Source organism: Manis javanica, chromosome 4, assembly GCF_040802235.1.
Source record: "Manis javanica isolate MJ-LG chromosome 4, MJ_LKY, whole genome shotgun sequence".
Taxonomy (NCBI): Eukaryota; Metazoa; Chordata; class Mammalia; order Pholidota; family Manidae; genus Manis; species Manis javanica.
This window is the reverse complement of record NC_133159.1, coordinates 182320325-182336598: the sequence shown is the minus strand read 5'-3', so window position 1 is coordinate 182336598 and position 16274 is coordinate 182320325. Positions and strand designations below refer to the sequence as shown.

At 58.7% G+C, this 16274-nt stretch overlaps 2 protein-coding genes across 2 annotated transcripts; both read left to right on the top strand.

The window, feature by feature from the left end:
• Positions 1 to 435: 435 nt before the first annotated feature.
• On the top strand, positions 436 to 10387 carry P4HB (prolyl 4-hydroxylase subunit beta). Its single transcript, XM_017657338.3, has 11 exons — positions 436 to 653; positions 1903 to 2109; positions 3369 to 3502; positions 3654 to 3791; positions 7370 to 7474; positions 7614 to 7739; positions 7957 to 8157; positions 8480 to 8600; positions 8710 to 8891; positions 9019 to 9105; positions 9482 to 10387. Exons 1-11 carry the CDS (start codon positions 503 to 505, stop codon positions 9560 to 9562), a joined length of 1533 nt encoding a protein of 510 aa, XP_017512827.1. The 5' UTR covers positions 436 to 502; the 3' UTR covers positions 9563 to 10387.
• Positions 10388 to 10543: 156 nt separating this feature from the next.
• On the top strand, positions 10544 to 15895 carry PPP1R27 (protein phosphatase 1 regulatory subunit 27). The gene is made up of 3 exons (XM_036997504.2): positions 10544 to 15047; positions 15145 to 15295; positions 15567 to 15895. Exons 1-3 carry the CDS (start codon positions 14858 to 14860, stop codon positions 15688 to 15690), a joined length of 465 nt encoding a protein of 154 aa, XP_036853399.1. The 5' UTR covers positions 10544 to 14857; the 3' UTR covers positions 15691 to 15895.
• The last annotated feature ends 379 nt before the right edge of the window (positions 15896 to 16274 follow it).

The following is a 16274-nucleotide window of genomic DNA, read 5'->3' as shown; positions in this document are numbered from 1 at the left end:
ACGAGGGGTTTCGGAGGCGCAGGCGCAGCCCCGCCTCTCGGATGGGGACTCCGCCCCACTGCCACGTTTGACGAAGAATTGCGCGGGGTGCGCGCACCTTTTGGCCACTCAGAAGTCGCAGAGCCCGGGCCTCCGAAAGTGGCAGCCATTCCAGATCCGCGGAAGGTGTGGGAGAAATCCACCAATCAAAAGTCGAGGGAGAGAACGCTTTCCTCAGGCAACCAATGAGAGTCTGGGAAAGAGAGTGAGCGCGAGCTCCTGGGCCAATCCCGAACGAGGGCGAGGAGGTCTTCGTAGAGATTCCGATTCCGGGGTCGGGGCCAGAGAGGCATCCATTCCGGACACAGAGGAGGCGGGACCCGGAGCCCGCCGGCCAATCGAGGACGGGAGCAGGCGGGCGCGCGCGCGCGACGGCCGGACTTATAGGGGCGGGGCGGGCGACGCGCGCTCTCGTGGCCTGCTGTCCGGCGGCGCCGACTGAAGCCCCGCATCCGCTGCCGACATGCTACGTCGCGTTCTGCTCTGCCTGGCCCTGGCCGCTCTGGCCCGCACGGGTGCCGACGCCCCCGACGAGGAGGACCACGTCCTGGTGCTCCACAAGGGCAACTTCGAGGAGGCGCTGGCGGCCCACAAGTACCTGCTGGTGGAGTTCTGTGAGTGCCGCCGCCCGGGCAGGGCCTGGCCGCCGCTGCGGACGGGAACGAAGGGAGCCCAGGGGGCCGGAGGGCACAGAGATGATGGATGGGGTGCAGGGAGAATAAGGGGGGCACAGGGGGGTACCGAAGGGGCGCAGACGGGGCAGTGGGTGGAGAGGAGGGACAGAAAAGAAAGGAGGGACGGGAGACGGGACCGAGCGTAATGGAGGGCCCGGGGGTACGGGACGGGGGCACAGGAAAGATGGGCACAGATGGTTGGAGAGGGGCGCAGGAGGTCATAGGAGGCATGGGAAGGAGAAGTCACTGGACTGACGGCTGGGGGCCCCTCCCCACTCTCGCAGCCCCAACCCGCGGTCGGGGGGTGTATCTTTAGGGCTGTCAGCATTCTGGCCACCCCTGGGCACACTGACTCACAGAACTGCTGTCAGCATCTCTGCTGTGCGCACGGGAGGCACGCCTCCTGCCTGGGCTGGACCCTAAGAGTGGCCACAGACTGACAGCCAGAACATGCCCTTGGGCCTGATGTCCACATGGCAGGATTCCTCTGTTAGCCTAAGAAATGCGGAGTCCACTCGTGTAAACTGCCACGAATACAAAGGACACGGCAGGATCCAGCCCCAACTGCTCACCTGGGCCAATTCCCAAGCACCCCTCTCCTGTCTGTACCACCTGCAGCCCATGACAGCTGTCTTCTGCTTCCATGTTGCCAAGCAGAATCCTAAACCTCTGTGTTTACCAGTGCTTAAGCCCTGCTTTTCTGGGGTGGAAATCTTAGACCCAACAGATGCTACTCTAGTTGAGAGAGTGCTCTTTCCAGAGTATTAAGAACTGGTTTTAAATACTAGTCTCGGGGAAGGTGTGTGCAGGTGTGCGTCATGTGTTTGTGACCAGGTCTTACCAAGCAAGCAGCTGGGCATGATTAGCCTCTTCGCTGCATTCTCAGTGGAAATTTCAGGAACATGTCTGCCCTAATTGCATGCAGGTACTAAGAAGCTGCTGGTGGCCAAAGAGTTTGCCTTCCTGTGCTGATGGTGACAAAGCAGAGTGGGGGTTGGTGTCAGTTTGTCACCCATGGCCTCTGTCTCAATATTGCCTAAGAGCATGAGCTATCAGCTCAGCCTCGCGCACTCAGAGGGGTTATCTTGGCAAGCAGATAAGGTTTTTATGGAGGGAAGTAGGAAGGAGAGGGTAGGGAGGCAATGTGACTGGGCAGTGCTGCTTCCCAGCATCCCACTTTCTTTCTCAGATGCCCCTTGGTGTGGCCACTGCAAGGCCCTGGCCCCTGAGTATGCCAAAGCAGCTGGAAAATTGAAGGCAGAAGGTTCTGAGATCAGACTGGCAAAGGTAGATGCCACTGAAGAGTCAGATCTGGCTCAGCAGTATGGTGTCCGGGGCTACCCTACAATCAAGTTCTTCAAGAATGGAGACACGGCTTCCCCCAAAGAGTACACAGGTGTGACCACGGCTCTGTCCCTGATGGCCTATAGAGAGGGACCTGTCAGCAGGTTCAGAGGCGTGGAGGGGGGCCTGATCTGACAGGGCTCGGGTTCTAGCCTGAGCCTCAGGGCCATGTGAGGAAAATTCTTTCATTCCTGAAGAACCTCTCAAGTGGAGAGGGATGTCCTGGGTGCTGGAGAGCAGGCAGGGGGCAGTCCTGGCCACGAGGAGGAACAGGTATGGTGGTGCCACCCGCCGAGTGCCAAGGGCCTTTCCCCAGCAGGGCTGGGCTCAGAGCAGCCGAGGAGCAGGCAGGTGTCCCATGCCTGTCATGGCAGCACTCGAGATAAGCCCAGCTCCATTCACAACCCCAGACCTTGGTCCTGGCCGAGGCTGCTTTCGTGGGCTTGGCCGTCTGTGGCTCATCCAGTACCGGTGACAGAAGAAGAAACTTCTGTTTGTGAACCGGTTTTGTGGCTCGCTGGCCAGGCCCACTCCACACCCTTGTCAGTTCTGGTCTCGCCAGGCTGATGCTGTGTCTCTGCTTACTTCACTTTGGGACTAGGAAGTGCCCTTCCCCAAGTTCCCATGGTCCCATCGCCAACACTTAGGCTTTACAACTGCTCCTGATGCCACCCGTCACCAGCGACTCGGCTTCTTGCTACCACTTGGCAAAACCCTTTAAACGTGAGATTGGACCAGGTAGTCAGGACCCTCTGAGGGAGGAGGGAGGAATGGGCCTCAGTCTGGGGAGGAGCCGGCTGTCTCCTCGTGTTCCCTGCTTTGGGTGACATGCACAGTCTCTCGTCCTAGTCTGGAGGGCGAGTAGAGCAGGCCTGGGGCAAGGACCCTGGGAACGCCAGGCAGGCTGGAGCCCAACTGCTTTCACAGGAGGCTGGAGGCTGATTTCCTAGCCAGCCGTTTTAAGAAGTTCAGCCACACCTCTAATGAAGAAGCCCAGTGTGAGACGGCTGGAACAAGCATGTGTGTTCAATAAACTGAAATACAAGGAAAATTTAAAAAGTGCAAAGGGATTCGGGAGTCAAAGTGACTTGTGATCCTGTTAGCAGAAGTAACCGCTGCCCTTCCACCCTCCACACACACCCGCATCTCACGGCAGAGAAGCCCTTCTAGTCCAGGACTGTGGGCAGTTGTGTAGACAGCTGCCTTTTCTATAAATGGCAAGAGAGTATCTTGCTGTGGTTTTGGCAGAGAGCTCAGGTGAGAGTGGGTGGGCCCTGGTGGTAAGTGGACCCCACGTGTGTCTGGGCACAGCTGGCCGGGAAGCTGACGACATCGTGAGCTGGCTGAAGAAGCGTACGGGCCCCGCAGCCACCACATTGCCTGATGAGGCCGCCGCGGAGGCTCTGGTGGAGTCCAGTGAGGTGGCGGTCATCGGCTTCTTCAAGGTACGGGCTTTGGGACATCCTCTGCAGTTTCCTTATCCCTGTCCCTGGAGGAGGGCCCTATGCTCTGGGCACTGTGGTCTGCCTGCTGCCACCTGGGCAGGGGTCCTCAGTGCCTGGGGCATGTGCCACCTCTGGCTCTTTTCCTCTCCAGGATGTGGAGTTGGACGCTGCCAAACAGTTCTTGCTGGCAGCAGAGGCCATCGATGACATACCCTTCGGGATCACCTCCAACAGTGATGTGTTCTCCAAGTACCAGCTGGATGCAGATGGGGTTGTCCTCTTTAAGAAGGTGAGTGGCCCTGGGGCAGCCCCGCCTGCTGGTTGAGGGGCCGCTCTAGGGGTCCCTCGCCTAGTGCTGCATGTGCCCTTGAACCTTTCCTAGAACCTTCCTGGACTGCGGCCTGGCTTATCAAGGGCCCGTTCCGCAGCGTCAGGCTGCAGGAGCCACTCAGGCCGCGGCCTTCAGACCCGGCTGTGGCCCTTTGCCCCGGGCCCTGCGGCAGCCCCAGTGCTGTGTTTTATGAAAGCGGGCTGCTCTGAAGTGTTAAGTTAAAAAGAAACTAGTGAGACCTATGTAACAAAGTTGGTGTCTTAACCATTTTATTTTTAACCATTTTTAAGTATACAGTTTGGTGACATTACATTTACTATGACCATCATTTACCTACTTCCAGGTCGATCTGTTTTTCTTACCCCAGATGGAGACTGGAGTGTTGGCTGTTGGAGGGGGGGTGTTGCTACCCTGTTGGCAAAGCTCCGCCCCCTCGGCCGGCACCCTTCCTCTTTCTGAAGGGGCTGTGCTGTGGCCATGTGTGTTAACCACTTGACACCATTGCTGGGCCACAGCCGGGACTCAGGTGTGCACGGCATCGCCGGCAGGGTGATGAGATCTCTGTCTTTCATATGGCCACCAGACACGGGCCAAGGGTTGGTTGAGTACCCCTGCTCCTGGAACACAGCTGTCCCCTGGATTGGGGGACACTGCTGATGTCATTCAGATAGCACAGTGCAGAGGAGAGGAGAGAAAGCCAAGGAGGAGGAGCCAGAGGGCAGGGTGGAACAGGGCCTTGACCCCTGTCCTGTCCCCTCCCTGCTGGAAGGCAGGCTTAGAGTTACAGGGCGTGGACCTGGGGTCAGGAAGGGTGTGGAGGTGGCAGAGGCGCAGCCTACTCTGGTTGTGGTGTGTGCTTGCCAGGTGTGCGGGCTGAGGGGTGGTAGCTCTCCGTAGTAGTGGCTGCAGCTAGTGCCTTGCCAGGGACTGCCGGGAGGAGGTCAGGGTGTCTCCCAGCAGCACCCAGAGGACAAGGCGGTTTGGGGTGGTTCCAGGCAGCTTTCCTTCTGCATCCTTGTCTTGAAGTCCTTTCCTCAAGAGAACTTGAGGCTTTGCATACTGTTTTTGCTCTGAAAACCCTACAATGTTCCCTGAAGGGAACAGAATTGCCAAACTAGTCACTTGTCCCCGAGGCACCTGGGGAGTTATAAGCAGACATCTGGCTGGGCAGAAACCGGGAGGCCATGGTCAGGAGCCCCTCAGGGTGTTGAGGAGAGGGCCCTGGAGGGTGTTCTCTCTGAGGCCGTGTGGCCCTCCTTCCACACGGTTCTTCACCCTAGGAAGCCAGAAGGTTGGGTTCACGGGTCAGCATTTGGGTGATCAAGTGTCCCTGAAGGTTTTAGGACCATCGTGGCCTGTCTGCGAGGAGCCGGCGCCAGGAGCCCTTCTGCTGCTGACTCTTGCCCTCTGTGTCCCCTTGGGTCTGGTGCCCCTTGGTGGACATCACTTTCCCTTGCAGCCAGTGGTCCCGGCATCTGTGCTTGGGCAGCGTGGTTGCCCTGGGCAGAAGCCTGGCAGAGCCCACAGACTTCACACTGTGCGGGTCGGCAAGGTCCCAGCTGTGGTTGGGCCCTGCAGACTTCGGCCGCCTGTGTCCCCGTTTTCTCCATTGTCGTGCTCTTCTCCGCCTTCACCATCCGTTCCGCCAGCTGTTCAGCCCATTGCCACCACATGACCCGCTGCTCTGTCTGCCCAGGAGCCGCGAGGGGCAGCCCTGGAGAGAGCCAGGCACGTCCGCAGTGAGCCAGGGCGGGCAGGCTCCCAGTGGCCAGTCGCTGCTTGCCAGGAAGGGCAGGGTCACCGGAGCAGCCCTGGAGCCTGTCGCTTCAGTGTGGACCTTGTCCCCGGTAGTCGGACCTTCGGTCTGAGGGCTGATCATTCTGCATCTTTTTTCCTGGTGTTTATTTTGTTTCTCTTTTGTATTCTTTGAAGTTAGGGGGTCAGAAGTAGGTGTGGGTCCAGGCCTGTGCCCGCAGTGGGGAGCCTTTTTGTGATGTCTGTCCTTGTGGCCTGGCAGGGCTGGCCTCTGCCCAGGGCCTCGAGCCTCCTGCAGCTGTCCCCAGCTAAGTGGGGACTGGCTGATTAATTTTTACAAGAAGAGACAGTGAACATAATATAATGTGTCTGGAGACAGGTGCATGGGGCAGCTGTGTTCTTCAGGTGCCTCAGTGAAGTGGGGCAGACAGTGCTCACTGCTCTGGGGGGGTGGGGACGCAGTTCTGAGTGGGCAGCAGCGGCCCGTTTGCTTCCAGCCGGGGCTCAGCATTCTGCGTGGCCCCCCTGCGTGCTGGGTGGAGCTGAGGCCCGACCAGCTTCTCTTTTTCCAAACAGTGCCCTTGAAGGGCCTCTTGGCTTCGGCTTTTCTGTCCTTTGCATCCTCATCCTTCGCTGGTTGGGAGATGGAGCAGGATTTGGGCTCACCTTGGGTGCTAAAAGCTAAGGGCCCGGCTCCAAGGTAAGATAGGAAGGTGCCCACCTGCCTTTCCGGAAGTTACTTGGGGGAAAGGGAAGTGGCTAGGGAGCAAAACTGAGTCTCTCCAGGTCTGATCTGAGCGCTCGGGGCGTGATGGAAGGTTCACCTGAGCTGCTTACCTGAAGGGTCTTAGGCACACATCTAGCTTTGTGTCATGGAGCGTTTCTGTGCTTCTGTCCTGACCCAAGGCCACACTAGGCCGGAAGGCCCCCGAGGGCCCTCTGGTCCGCAGTAGCAGCCCTCCACCCTTGTGGGAGCAGGACTTCTGAAACTCCTACAGGCATGTCATTGGGGCCCCAAAGAGCTTTGATTTGTGTGGATCAAACATACCAATTTTTATTGTTAGAAGTCACAACAGGAATTCTTAAAAACCTAGTTGGTCCTAAAATAATAATAAATCTATCATACGTTATCAAAAATAACCTAGACAGCAGCATTTTAGTAGTAAGAGGGTTGTAGATGCCTGCTGGCCTCTGGTGTGGGCCTAAGTGGAAGGTAGCTGGGTTGTCATTTTCTTCTGGGCTGGTGCAATGGCACACATGCAGCCCTTAAAACAGGGTGCTCACGAGAGGAGAGCAAGTGTGGAAAACACTCTGACCTCACAGCTGCCCTTGAAGGGTCTCGGGCTCGCGGGCTGTGGCCCACACTGACAGCTGCTGTTTCAGGGACTTGGAGTGAGGAAGGTAAGATGCGAAGGTTCCTTGCACCAGGAAGATGGGGCTCCTGTGGCTTTATTGGGAGTGTGCTGCCCTGAAGTCCTCTGGGGAGGTTATTGGGCCAGCAGTTGCCTTTCTGGTGTGTGGGAGGCTGCCCACCTGTGTTCCTGGGGATCCTGAGCCCTCGCCTTGGTGATGTCACAATTGCCTGGTACCCAGAAGGACTCTGGCTCCTGCAGCCCTTACCCGGCTTTGTTCTGTGGACAGAGGCCGTGGGCCCTGCTCCTCGGGGCTCTCAAAACCCCAGGCAGGAAGGTGGGGCTGCCAGACTCCTGGACTCGGTCAACCAGGACTGGGTGGGGGCCCAGGCGGTTTCCAGGTGCTCATGCCTCGGTCCGTATCCACAGTTTGACGAAGGCCGGAACAGCTTCGAGGGGGAGATCACCAAAGAGAAGCTGCTGGACTTCATCAGGCATAACCAGCTGCCCCTGGTCATCGAGTTCACTGAGCAGGTGTGGCTCTTCTGCTTGTCCTGTGCCCCAAGTGGGGGTGGTTTGGCCCCGGGAAGCCCTGCTCAGGGAGTTCCCACCGCTGCCCAGAGGGCATCCTCGGGTGGCGGCTTCGCCCCTGTGACCTGTGTCTGTAACACAGACAGCCCCGAAGATTTTTGGAGGAGAAATCAAGACACACATCCTGCTATTCCTGCCGAAGAGTGTGTCTGACTATGACGGCAAATTGAGCAGCTTCACGAAGGCCGCTGGGAGCTTCAGGGGCAAGGTGAGCCGCTCTCGGCTGTCCTGTGGCTTCTCCCGCCTCATCAGAGCCTGTCCTTGGGGTTGGGGCCGCTGCGGGAGGTCAGCCACGCCAGCCTCCTCTGCTCCCCGCCAGCCAGTCTGCCTGCCAACGCGAGTCGAGTGCAGGAGGCTTTGGTGGGGCAGAGCGGGGCCACCATCCACCTGCCCCGCTGCTCTGACCGCGCCTTTTCTCCCCCAAGATCCTGTTTATCTTCATCGACAGCGACCACACAGACAACCAGCGTATCCTCGAGTTCTTCGGCCTACGGAAGGAGGAGTGCCCTGCCGTGCGTCTCATCACCCTGGAGGAGGAGATGACCAAGTACAAGCCCGAGTCGGACGAGCTGACAGCGGACGGGATCACCGAGTTCTGCCGCCAGTTCCTGGAGGGCAAGATCAAGGTGGGGCCCGTCCTGGGCGCACTAGCCTGCGCAGCCTCTTGCTCCTTAGTTTGGAGGCCCCTGTGGCTGCACCCATACGGCACCTAAACACATGAGCATGCAGTCCTGAGGACGGGGCCCCCAGCGGCAGCAGGTGGCAGTCCTTGTCCCTCTGCGTGGGGCATGCAGAGCAGCCCTGACTTGGGGGCCCACCCCTCTCCTGAGGTCCCACGGCCAGCTTGTTGCCAAGGGCGGCTGTGTGCCTCTGCCAGAAATGGGGCTCTGCAGGGCAGTGGGATCTGTGTGGCCCTGCACCCCTGACCCGGCACCGCCCGTCCCCCAGCCCCACCTGATGAGCCAGGAGCTGCCTGAGGACTGGGACAAGCAGCCTGTCAAAGTGCTGGTTGGGGAAAACTTTGAAGAGGTTGCTTTTGATGAGAAAAAGAATGTGTTCGTGGAATTCTGTAAGTGAAGGCATGTCAGCCTCCCCACTTGTCTGCCGCACCGGTGTGGGCTGGGGGCAGGCCAGGAGGTGCTTCTCGGCCTAGGGAGACCCAGAGCTGCTTTCTCTAGATGCCCCATGGTGTGGTCACTGCAAACAGCTGGCTCCCATTTGGGATAAGCTGGGAGAGACATACAAAGACCATGATGATGTCATCATTGCCAAGATGGACTCAACAGCCAACGAGGTGGAGGCAGTCCGCGTGCACAGCTTCCCCACGCTCAAGTTCTTCCCTGCCGGCCCGGGCAGAACGGTGCGCGTTCCAGTCATCCGAGGGGCCTGAGACGGGAAGGGGGCTGGGGAGTGCTGGGACCCCTTCAGAAGCCCGCCTTTGTACAGGGGGGCAGCTGCTGCCCACTCCTCATCCTCCATCTCCCCAGGTCATCGACTACAATGGGGAGCGGACGCTAGACGGTTTTAAGAAGTTCCTGGAGAGCGGTGGCCAGGATGGGGCAGGGGAGGATGATGTAAGTGGGGCTTGGTGGCCACCAGGCTCCGTTGGCCTCTGGGGGCACCCTGAGTGCTTAGGGGACCCATGATTGGCACCACCAGGGGCATCTGGCACCAGGTGATCGGGCAGCCCTCAGGGTGCCCTCCTGGCGAGCGCTGGGCCAGAGGCATCTGCAGGGAGTCTTACCAGTCGGTCCCACCCCCTACCTGCTGACATGCACAGGGAGACCCTTCCAGGCCAGAGGGCTGGTGGCATGGGGGCCAGTGACAGGCCGGGGTGTGGACTCCGGGCTCCCCATCATCTGCTCTGAAGGCCACGTGCGGCCCTCCCTGTGTGCCACCTGCACTGGCCGCTGACTCGTGTCCTGTCTTCCTGTTCTTCCTTCATCCCAGGACCTAGAAGACCTGGAAGAAGCGGAGGAGCCCGACCTGGAGGAGGAGGATGACCATAAAGCTGTGAAGGATGAGCTGTGAGGCAGATGGCCTGGGCGCCCCAGACCCACCTGGCAGCTGCCACCCGGCAGCTCGGCCCCAGGGCCGCGAACCCTCCCCGGAGGAGACGCGTCAATCGGAAATGCAGGGAATTTTCTGAAGCAACACTGCATTCCAACACACTTGTCAATTCAAACCCATCTTTTCCTTTTTCTTTTCAGTTTTTGGAAAGGGATTTCTCTCCAGGCCAGCCTCGTCTTGATGGGCCTGTTTTATAATTGTGATGTACTTTTTCATACGGGGTTTTGTTTGGAGTGCTTGCAAAAATGTTTGGGAATCTCACACTGGCAGTATCTCCTTTCTGTTAGGTTTGTGCTCTCTCTTTAAAAGAATTCCATCTGTGGGATTTTTAAACATTTTTGGAGTCAGGGTATCTGTACTGGCTTGGCTAGGCCTCCCCAGAGACTCCTGTCCCTGTGTGGGGAGGGATGAGCCAGGCTGGATGGGTCGCTTTCACCTGTGCCAGCGTTACCACAGCTGAGTGTGGCTCTCACCTTGTCTGGTTAAATGGAGACTCTGGGTCTCTGTCGCAAGGGAGCCCAGCGGGTGCCGCTGGGGCGGGGGCAGCAGGTGCCGCTGGGGTAGGCCTGGGCAGCTCTCCGCTGCCCCGAGCTGGGCTCCTCATTGCTCTGTGACTTCAGGGTGGCCTGAGGCCTGCAGCAGGCAGAACCAGAGCCCCCCGCATCCAGGCTGGGAGACGGCCGAGGGTGCTTGAGCCAAATCAGATGTGACGGTTCTGCAGGCATTTCTACCACAACATTGGAATTGAACACATTGGCCAAATAAAGTTGGAATTTTACCACCTCTCATCGCCTCTGCTCTATGATCTGTCCAGGCCACGCCACGGGAATTCTGACTGAAGAGGAAAGGTGCTCTAGGTGGGCACTGTTCTTGCCAAGCGCCATCTTCCACGCAGCAGGGTGTAAATGTGGAAGCATGCACAAGTCTGGAGTGCAGTTCGCTGAGTGCCTGAGTGCGTGGCCAGGTCCCCGAGTGGAGGAACTTGGAGGGTGCCGCCTGGCACCGTGTGCTGATAGGGGGCTGCTTGAATGGTGGCAGATGTGGTCATCACTGCCCTTCTGGAGCATCTGGTCGTCACTGCGTGGACTCTGCTCAGGGGCTACAGAAAGCCAGCCCCAGCCTGAGGTGGTGGGCAGGTCTCCACCGATTCCTGGAACCGCCGCAGGGTCTGACAAGAAATCGAGCAAGCAGGCCTCAAGAATGGGTAAGATAGCATGTTTATCACCAGACCTTCATATTAAAAAAACATGTTCAAATAGCAGGTCACCTAGTTAAAATGTAACTTGGCTTCTAGAACCTCAGCTTGCTAGTAGTTTGTATATAGAATTTTTTCCACAGACTCAAAGCTGTCGGCCTGGCATGTTGAGCTGATGGCATTTCTGAGCCTGGACTGGTTCAGGCCCCAGAAGGAGCTCTGCGGTGCCTGTGGATCCCTCAGAGTGAGAAAGGAGCCCTACAGGGGCTGCAGGGTGCAGGTCGGGGACCTGACTGACAGCACAGGTGGGACAACGGGCGGGGGAGGGAACGGAGACCCAGTCCACCTGGGTAAGAACAAGGACAGCCCACAGGTTCCAGGGATCCTTGCCTGCCACTCTCGTGTGCCAGCAAGCCCTCATCTCCACGAGCCCTGGAGGAGGACGTGTACTCACTGCCTGAGTCCCCGCATGTCCATGTCCACAGCCACACTCCCAGCCTGTCGGCCCTTGCTGTCCTCGATGCAGGCAGCCTGCCATCTAGGCTGTCACAAATCCAGCGTCCAGCGAGGGCTGGTGTCAGTACCCTGGGTGGGGACAGCTGGGCTGCGGTGCTGCCCCTCCGGCTCTGCAGCCTGCGCTGGTAGCTGCCTGTGGCTGGGCTTCGCCCAGTTCTCGGGTGGCCTGTGCAGGGACTGCCTTCCTGGTCCACTCCAGGGCTTATACATATTGTGTCTGGGTCCTGTGGCACTGAGATGTGCATCCATGGAGATGTGAGCTCTGCGCTTGGACCCAGTGGGAGGGGTCCTTGGGGAGACGATGGCTCTGCTCTCTGAAACTTGAGTGGCATCCCCAGAGCAACATGTGGCCTCCAGAGGAAGGTGGGTTTTGTCCAGTCCTGTGCTCCCTGGCCTCTGCACAGGAAGCTGGGACCAGGCGCAGCTGCCGGAGCATTGCTGTCATATGCTCCCAGGAGGGGGAGTGAGTCACCCATACTTACCCTTTTTGCAGAGGCAGCTGATTATCGCATTCCTGGGTTTGCTGGGAGGTTGTGGGGTGGAGGCCAAAACCTGGCAGGGCTGGTGGATTAGCGAGGGACTTTGCAGGCTCTTGGGCAGGCGGCTAAGGCCTAACAGCCCAGGACGGCCTCCTGGCCTACCCCCCTTTCTTGCCTCTCTGTCCAGATGGTGGGAAGCTACTGGCCTGGAACCTAACGAAGCTGCTGTGGGTCTGTGCACCGGACCCTCAGGGGCCTCTGGCTCAGGACCTGCTGGGGAGGAAGGGGCTGCAGTGGCCCAGCACCAAGTCCTAAGGGCTCTGCAGCTAGTGTTTTCTGCTTGACGAATCGTAGCTGCGTTCCTTGGAGTTTTCAGAGTAAGCATTCCGCATTACATGTTCGCTTTGCTTTCGGCCTCTAGAAGGCAGAAACCGCAGGTACGTGCACACCAGGTCCCTTCACAAGTTCACGTGGGCAAAGGAGGACCAGGGACAGAGCTGTGTGAATGCAGGTGTGAGTCTGATGTGGTCGCGTGAGACGTGCTTTGCCGACAGTGGCAGGGTGAACAGTTTAAGGATGGCTTTTGATGAAAGATTTCCGAAGTAAGATGCTTCAGCTGGTGTGCACGGCTGAGAAGGCACCTGAATCAGCAGCACGCAAGCTCCTTCCAGGGCTCTGTCGTGACTGGGAAGGCTTTGTCCACCTCTCCCTTCTCTGATCCAGACGGAAATCTCAAAGCCAAAACCCTGCCGATTTCTCAGCCTGCTGTTAGCAGGACAGACTGGAGGATACTTTTTGGGGTCTCGAACAGGCCCACTCTGATGGGCTTTCCCTGCCCTGTGTCCAGCCCAAGGTCCAGTCTCTCCTGGGCAGGGCCAGCTGGGGTGGCAGCTACATTCAGGGTTTCTACCCGGTCCTCTGAGTGGGGAGGGCAGACAACTTTCCATGACATCAGAAAGACAATCTTCACATCAAAGGAAAGTTCTGTCTCCTGTCTACAGTGCAGAGAGCTTTTAGTCTCCAGGCTTCTCATAAATAAGCCAGAAGAAACTACTGATTCTTCCCAAGCGCCCAGGAGTAAAGGCTGCCTGGCGCCATCCTCGGATCCCAGAGCCCAGGAATGCTGGGAAGCACCCCTTTGTCAGGGACCTATGGGGTCTGGCCTGGGAGGAGGTCCCTGTGGAACTTTGGGGGCGTACGTGGTGGTATGAGGCCTGTGGGGCCAGCCCAGCCAGTGGGCAAGGGCACTAAGTCAGGCCAGGAAAACCCCATCAGGGTAGGAAGCCCGTCTGATGCCGGGGCCCATTTCTCCACATTTAGCCTAAGGCTTTGCACCTGAAGAGTGTTGAGTGCATTTAGTCATTTGATTTTGTTGGATTAGGACCAGCCTGGCGGCCAAGGGCTGCTGGTGACCAAGCTGCCTGCCCCGCCCTTGACAACAGTGTTGTTCAGTTTCGGTTCTGTCTTTAGGCCTCCAGTGCCACCCAGGGGATCTCCCCAGTGTTACGGTGACCCATGTCCCCCAGTACTCCTGTGTTGGAGAGCTAACGTACCTCAGAATGTGATCTTATTTGGGAATGGGATTGTTGCAGATGTCATTAGTTAAGATGAGATCACACCTAATCCAATGACTGGAAACCTTATAAAAAGGGGAAATTTGGATACAGACACACACATAAGGAGAAGGTACTGTGAGCATGCAGGCAGAGCTGGCCTGATGATTCTACCAGCCAGAGCACACCTGGCATTGATGCCAGAAGCCAGGAGATGGGCCTGGGATATATTCTATCAGAAGGCACCTTGGCATTGGACTTGTGACCTCCAGGACTGGGAGAGCGTAACACTCTGTTGTCTCAGCCCCAGCTGGCACTTTGTTACTGCAACCCTAGCAAACCGACACAGCCGGCTCCGGGTGCGGGGGCTGTCCCGGACCCCACCGGCACTCTCCCGGCCCAGCTCTGCTCCTGCACATGCATCCTCTGCTCTTATCTTGTCCACTGGCCCTCCTGTATCAGGGCCTAAACCCCACCTCAGACCCGACTGCTGCAGTAAATAAATGCAGCTGGCATTGGCCCAGCCTGCTAGAAAGTCTTCAGACTTCACTGACTGTACCCCTCTAGGTAAGTCTGCACTGGGCTAGGTGCAGAGGGTGAACAGCAGTGGGGTAGTCTGTCCTTGGGAAGCAGACTGGATGTCACCTCAAGTGTGAGCACATGCATTCTTGAAAGTAAGTGCCTGGCATCAGGAGAAATGGTGATGGGAACGTAAGGGTCAAGGTGGAGAGGAACAAGGTCATTGTGGGGAAGGGCTGCAGAGGGTTCTTGATGGGCAGGGTGGGACGGGTTGAGCGAGAGCTGAGGCATTTAGATTCTAACCTGGAGGTTTCTGAGGAGGCCAGTGCCATCAAGGCCCAAGCTCTGGGAAGACTGCCCTGAGAGGGATGCCAACAATGACGGAAGGTGACAAGGGACAGAGAGGGGGAAGGGCTGGGCTGGGCCACCTCTCCCGTGGCACAGTCAGGACACTGATTCCTCAGATGTGGTGGCCCCCTTTCAGAGAGGCGGAGACAGCCACCCTCACCATGCATTATGCCCTCCTCCCCAAGTTCCTGGGGCCGTGCGCGGGAGATGCCTGGACCCTCTCAATGACCTTGGTACCTGCTCACCTTCCTTATGGGGTCTGTCCTTCTAGTACCTTCTCCTACCCTCTGTAAGACATCTTCTATGTCCAGCTGTGGGGCAGGGAACGGGTGGTCAGGAAGGATCTGACCTTTAGCTGGGCAGAGTGACAGGTGCACTGAAAGATGAGCTCCTAAACATGATCCTGAGCACGGGGTGGGGATCAGCTCTGTTTCAGCCCCTCCCTGAGAGCATGACTGCGCAGCTTTATATAGCTCAGCGGCCCTATATAACCAGAAAGTGCCCTCACCACAGAGGGAGCACATGGTAGCTGCACTGGAAGTCCTGTTGGCTGGAAGAGCCTGCACTCGCATCTGGTCTGGCTGGGCACACCCCTCCCTCCAGCAGTAGTGTCCCCACAGGGGCAGCCCAGGCCACGGTCTCCAGGATGCCCAGCAGAACGTCCCGCTACTCCCGCTATAGCCCACGGCAACGGCGGCGGCGAAGGCTGGTCGATCGCAGTGTACGCTTCCCTAATGATGTCCTGTTCTTAGACCACATTCGCCAGGGTGACCTGGAGCAGGTGGGGCGCTTCATCCGGACTCGGAAAGTTGCCCTGGACACCATCCACCCCTCGGGTGAGTGCTACAGGGCCAGCAGAGGGTCTTGGGCTGCTGGGGAAGGCCTCAGCCTTGACTCCTCCCGCCCTGCCCTGCCCTGCGTTGCCCTTCCCAGGCCTAGCCGCCCTACACGAAGCCGTGCTCTCTGGAAACCTGGAGTGTGTGAAGCTGCTGGTCAAATATGGGGCTGACATTCACCAGCGTGATGAGGCAGGCTGGACACCCCTGCACATTGCCTGCAGTGACGGGTACGCGGACATAGCCAGGTGAGAGAGTGGGACCAGGGGCATTAACCCAACCCTTCAGGCCTCAAGTGGCCTCCAGGATGTGGTCCCCCAGAAGGTGGCCCTGAGCTTTTCATGGTGGTGTAGCTGTGGCCCTCTGTGGAGCAGACTGTAAAGTCAGCCATAGTTCCTGGGGGGCCAAGCCTCATCGTGCTCGCCCCACCTAGGGAAATTAAAGCAGGTGGGCCTCAGGACTGCAGCCTGCTACCTTGGAATGGGGTGAGCGCCCTCCAGGCTGCCCTTTGCACTCCAGGTACCTCATCTCGCTGGGAGCAGACAGAGAGGCAGTCAACGATGACGGCGACCTGCCCTCAGACCTCATTGACCCGGACTTCAAGGACCTGGTAGCGCTCTTCGAAGGGACTACTATGGCCTGAACCTAGAGCTGCCCTTCCAGGGCTCTCCTGTTCCCTGGAGAAGTCGGGGTCCACCTCTCCCAGGTGCAACGACCTGCTCCCAATGAGGGGCCCGGCCGTACCTGGGCACAAGCCCCACCCCACACACCTCTGACCTGGCTTTTTCTCCAGGTGGATTTTTTATTGTGACACTTTTTACTTTTTCAATAAACGTGATTCTCAAGCCCGTGGTAGTGACCTGCTTACTGAGGACTGAACCATCCCAGTCCCCGGGCTCCAGCCACTTTCGGGAACCAGCGGGTCCCGCCGTCCACGCGGGACTTGGGGTCAGGGGCCAGCGCCGGAGCAAGGCGCCAGGGCCCAGGGACCCAGATTCCAGCGCCCGGTCCCCGCCGCTCGGGACCCCGCCCCCGCCGCCGCGCTGCCGTATGTCACATGACCCACGCTCTCCCCCCCCGCGCCTGCGCGTGCGCTGCGCGGCGGCTGTGTCGTCACTTCCGGCCGGGCCCCAGCTGGCGGCGGCGGCCGAGCAGGCGAGGTGAGGCTGGCGCGGCGGCGGCGGGGGCGGAGTGGGCGCGGTCGGGATCTGCCGCGAGGTGGCGGCC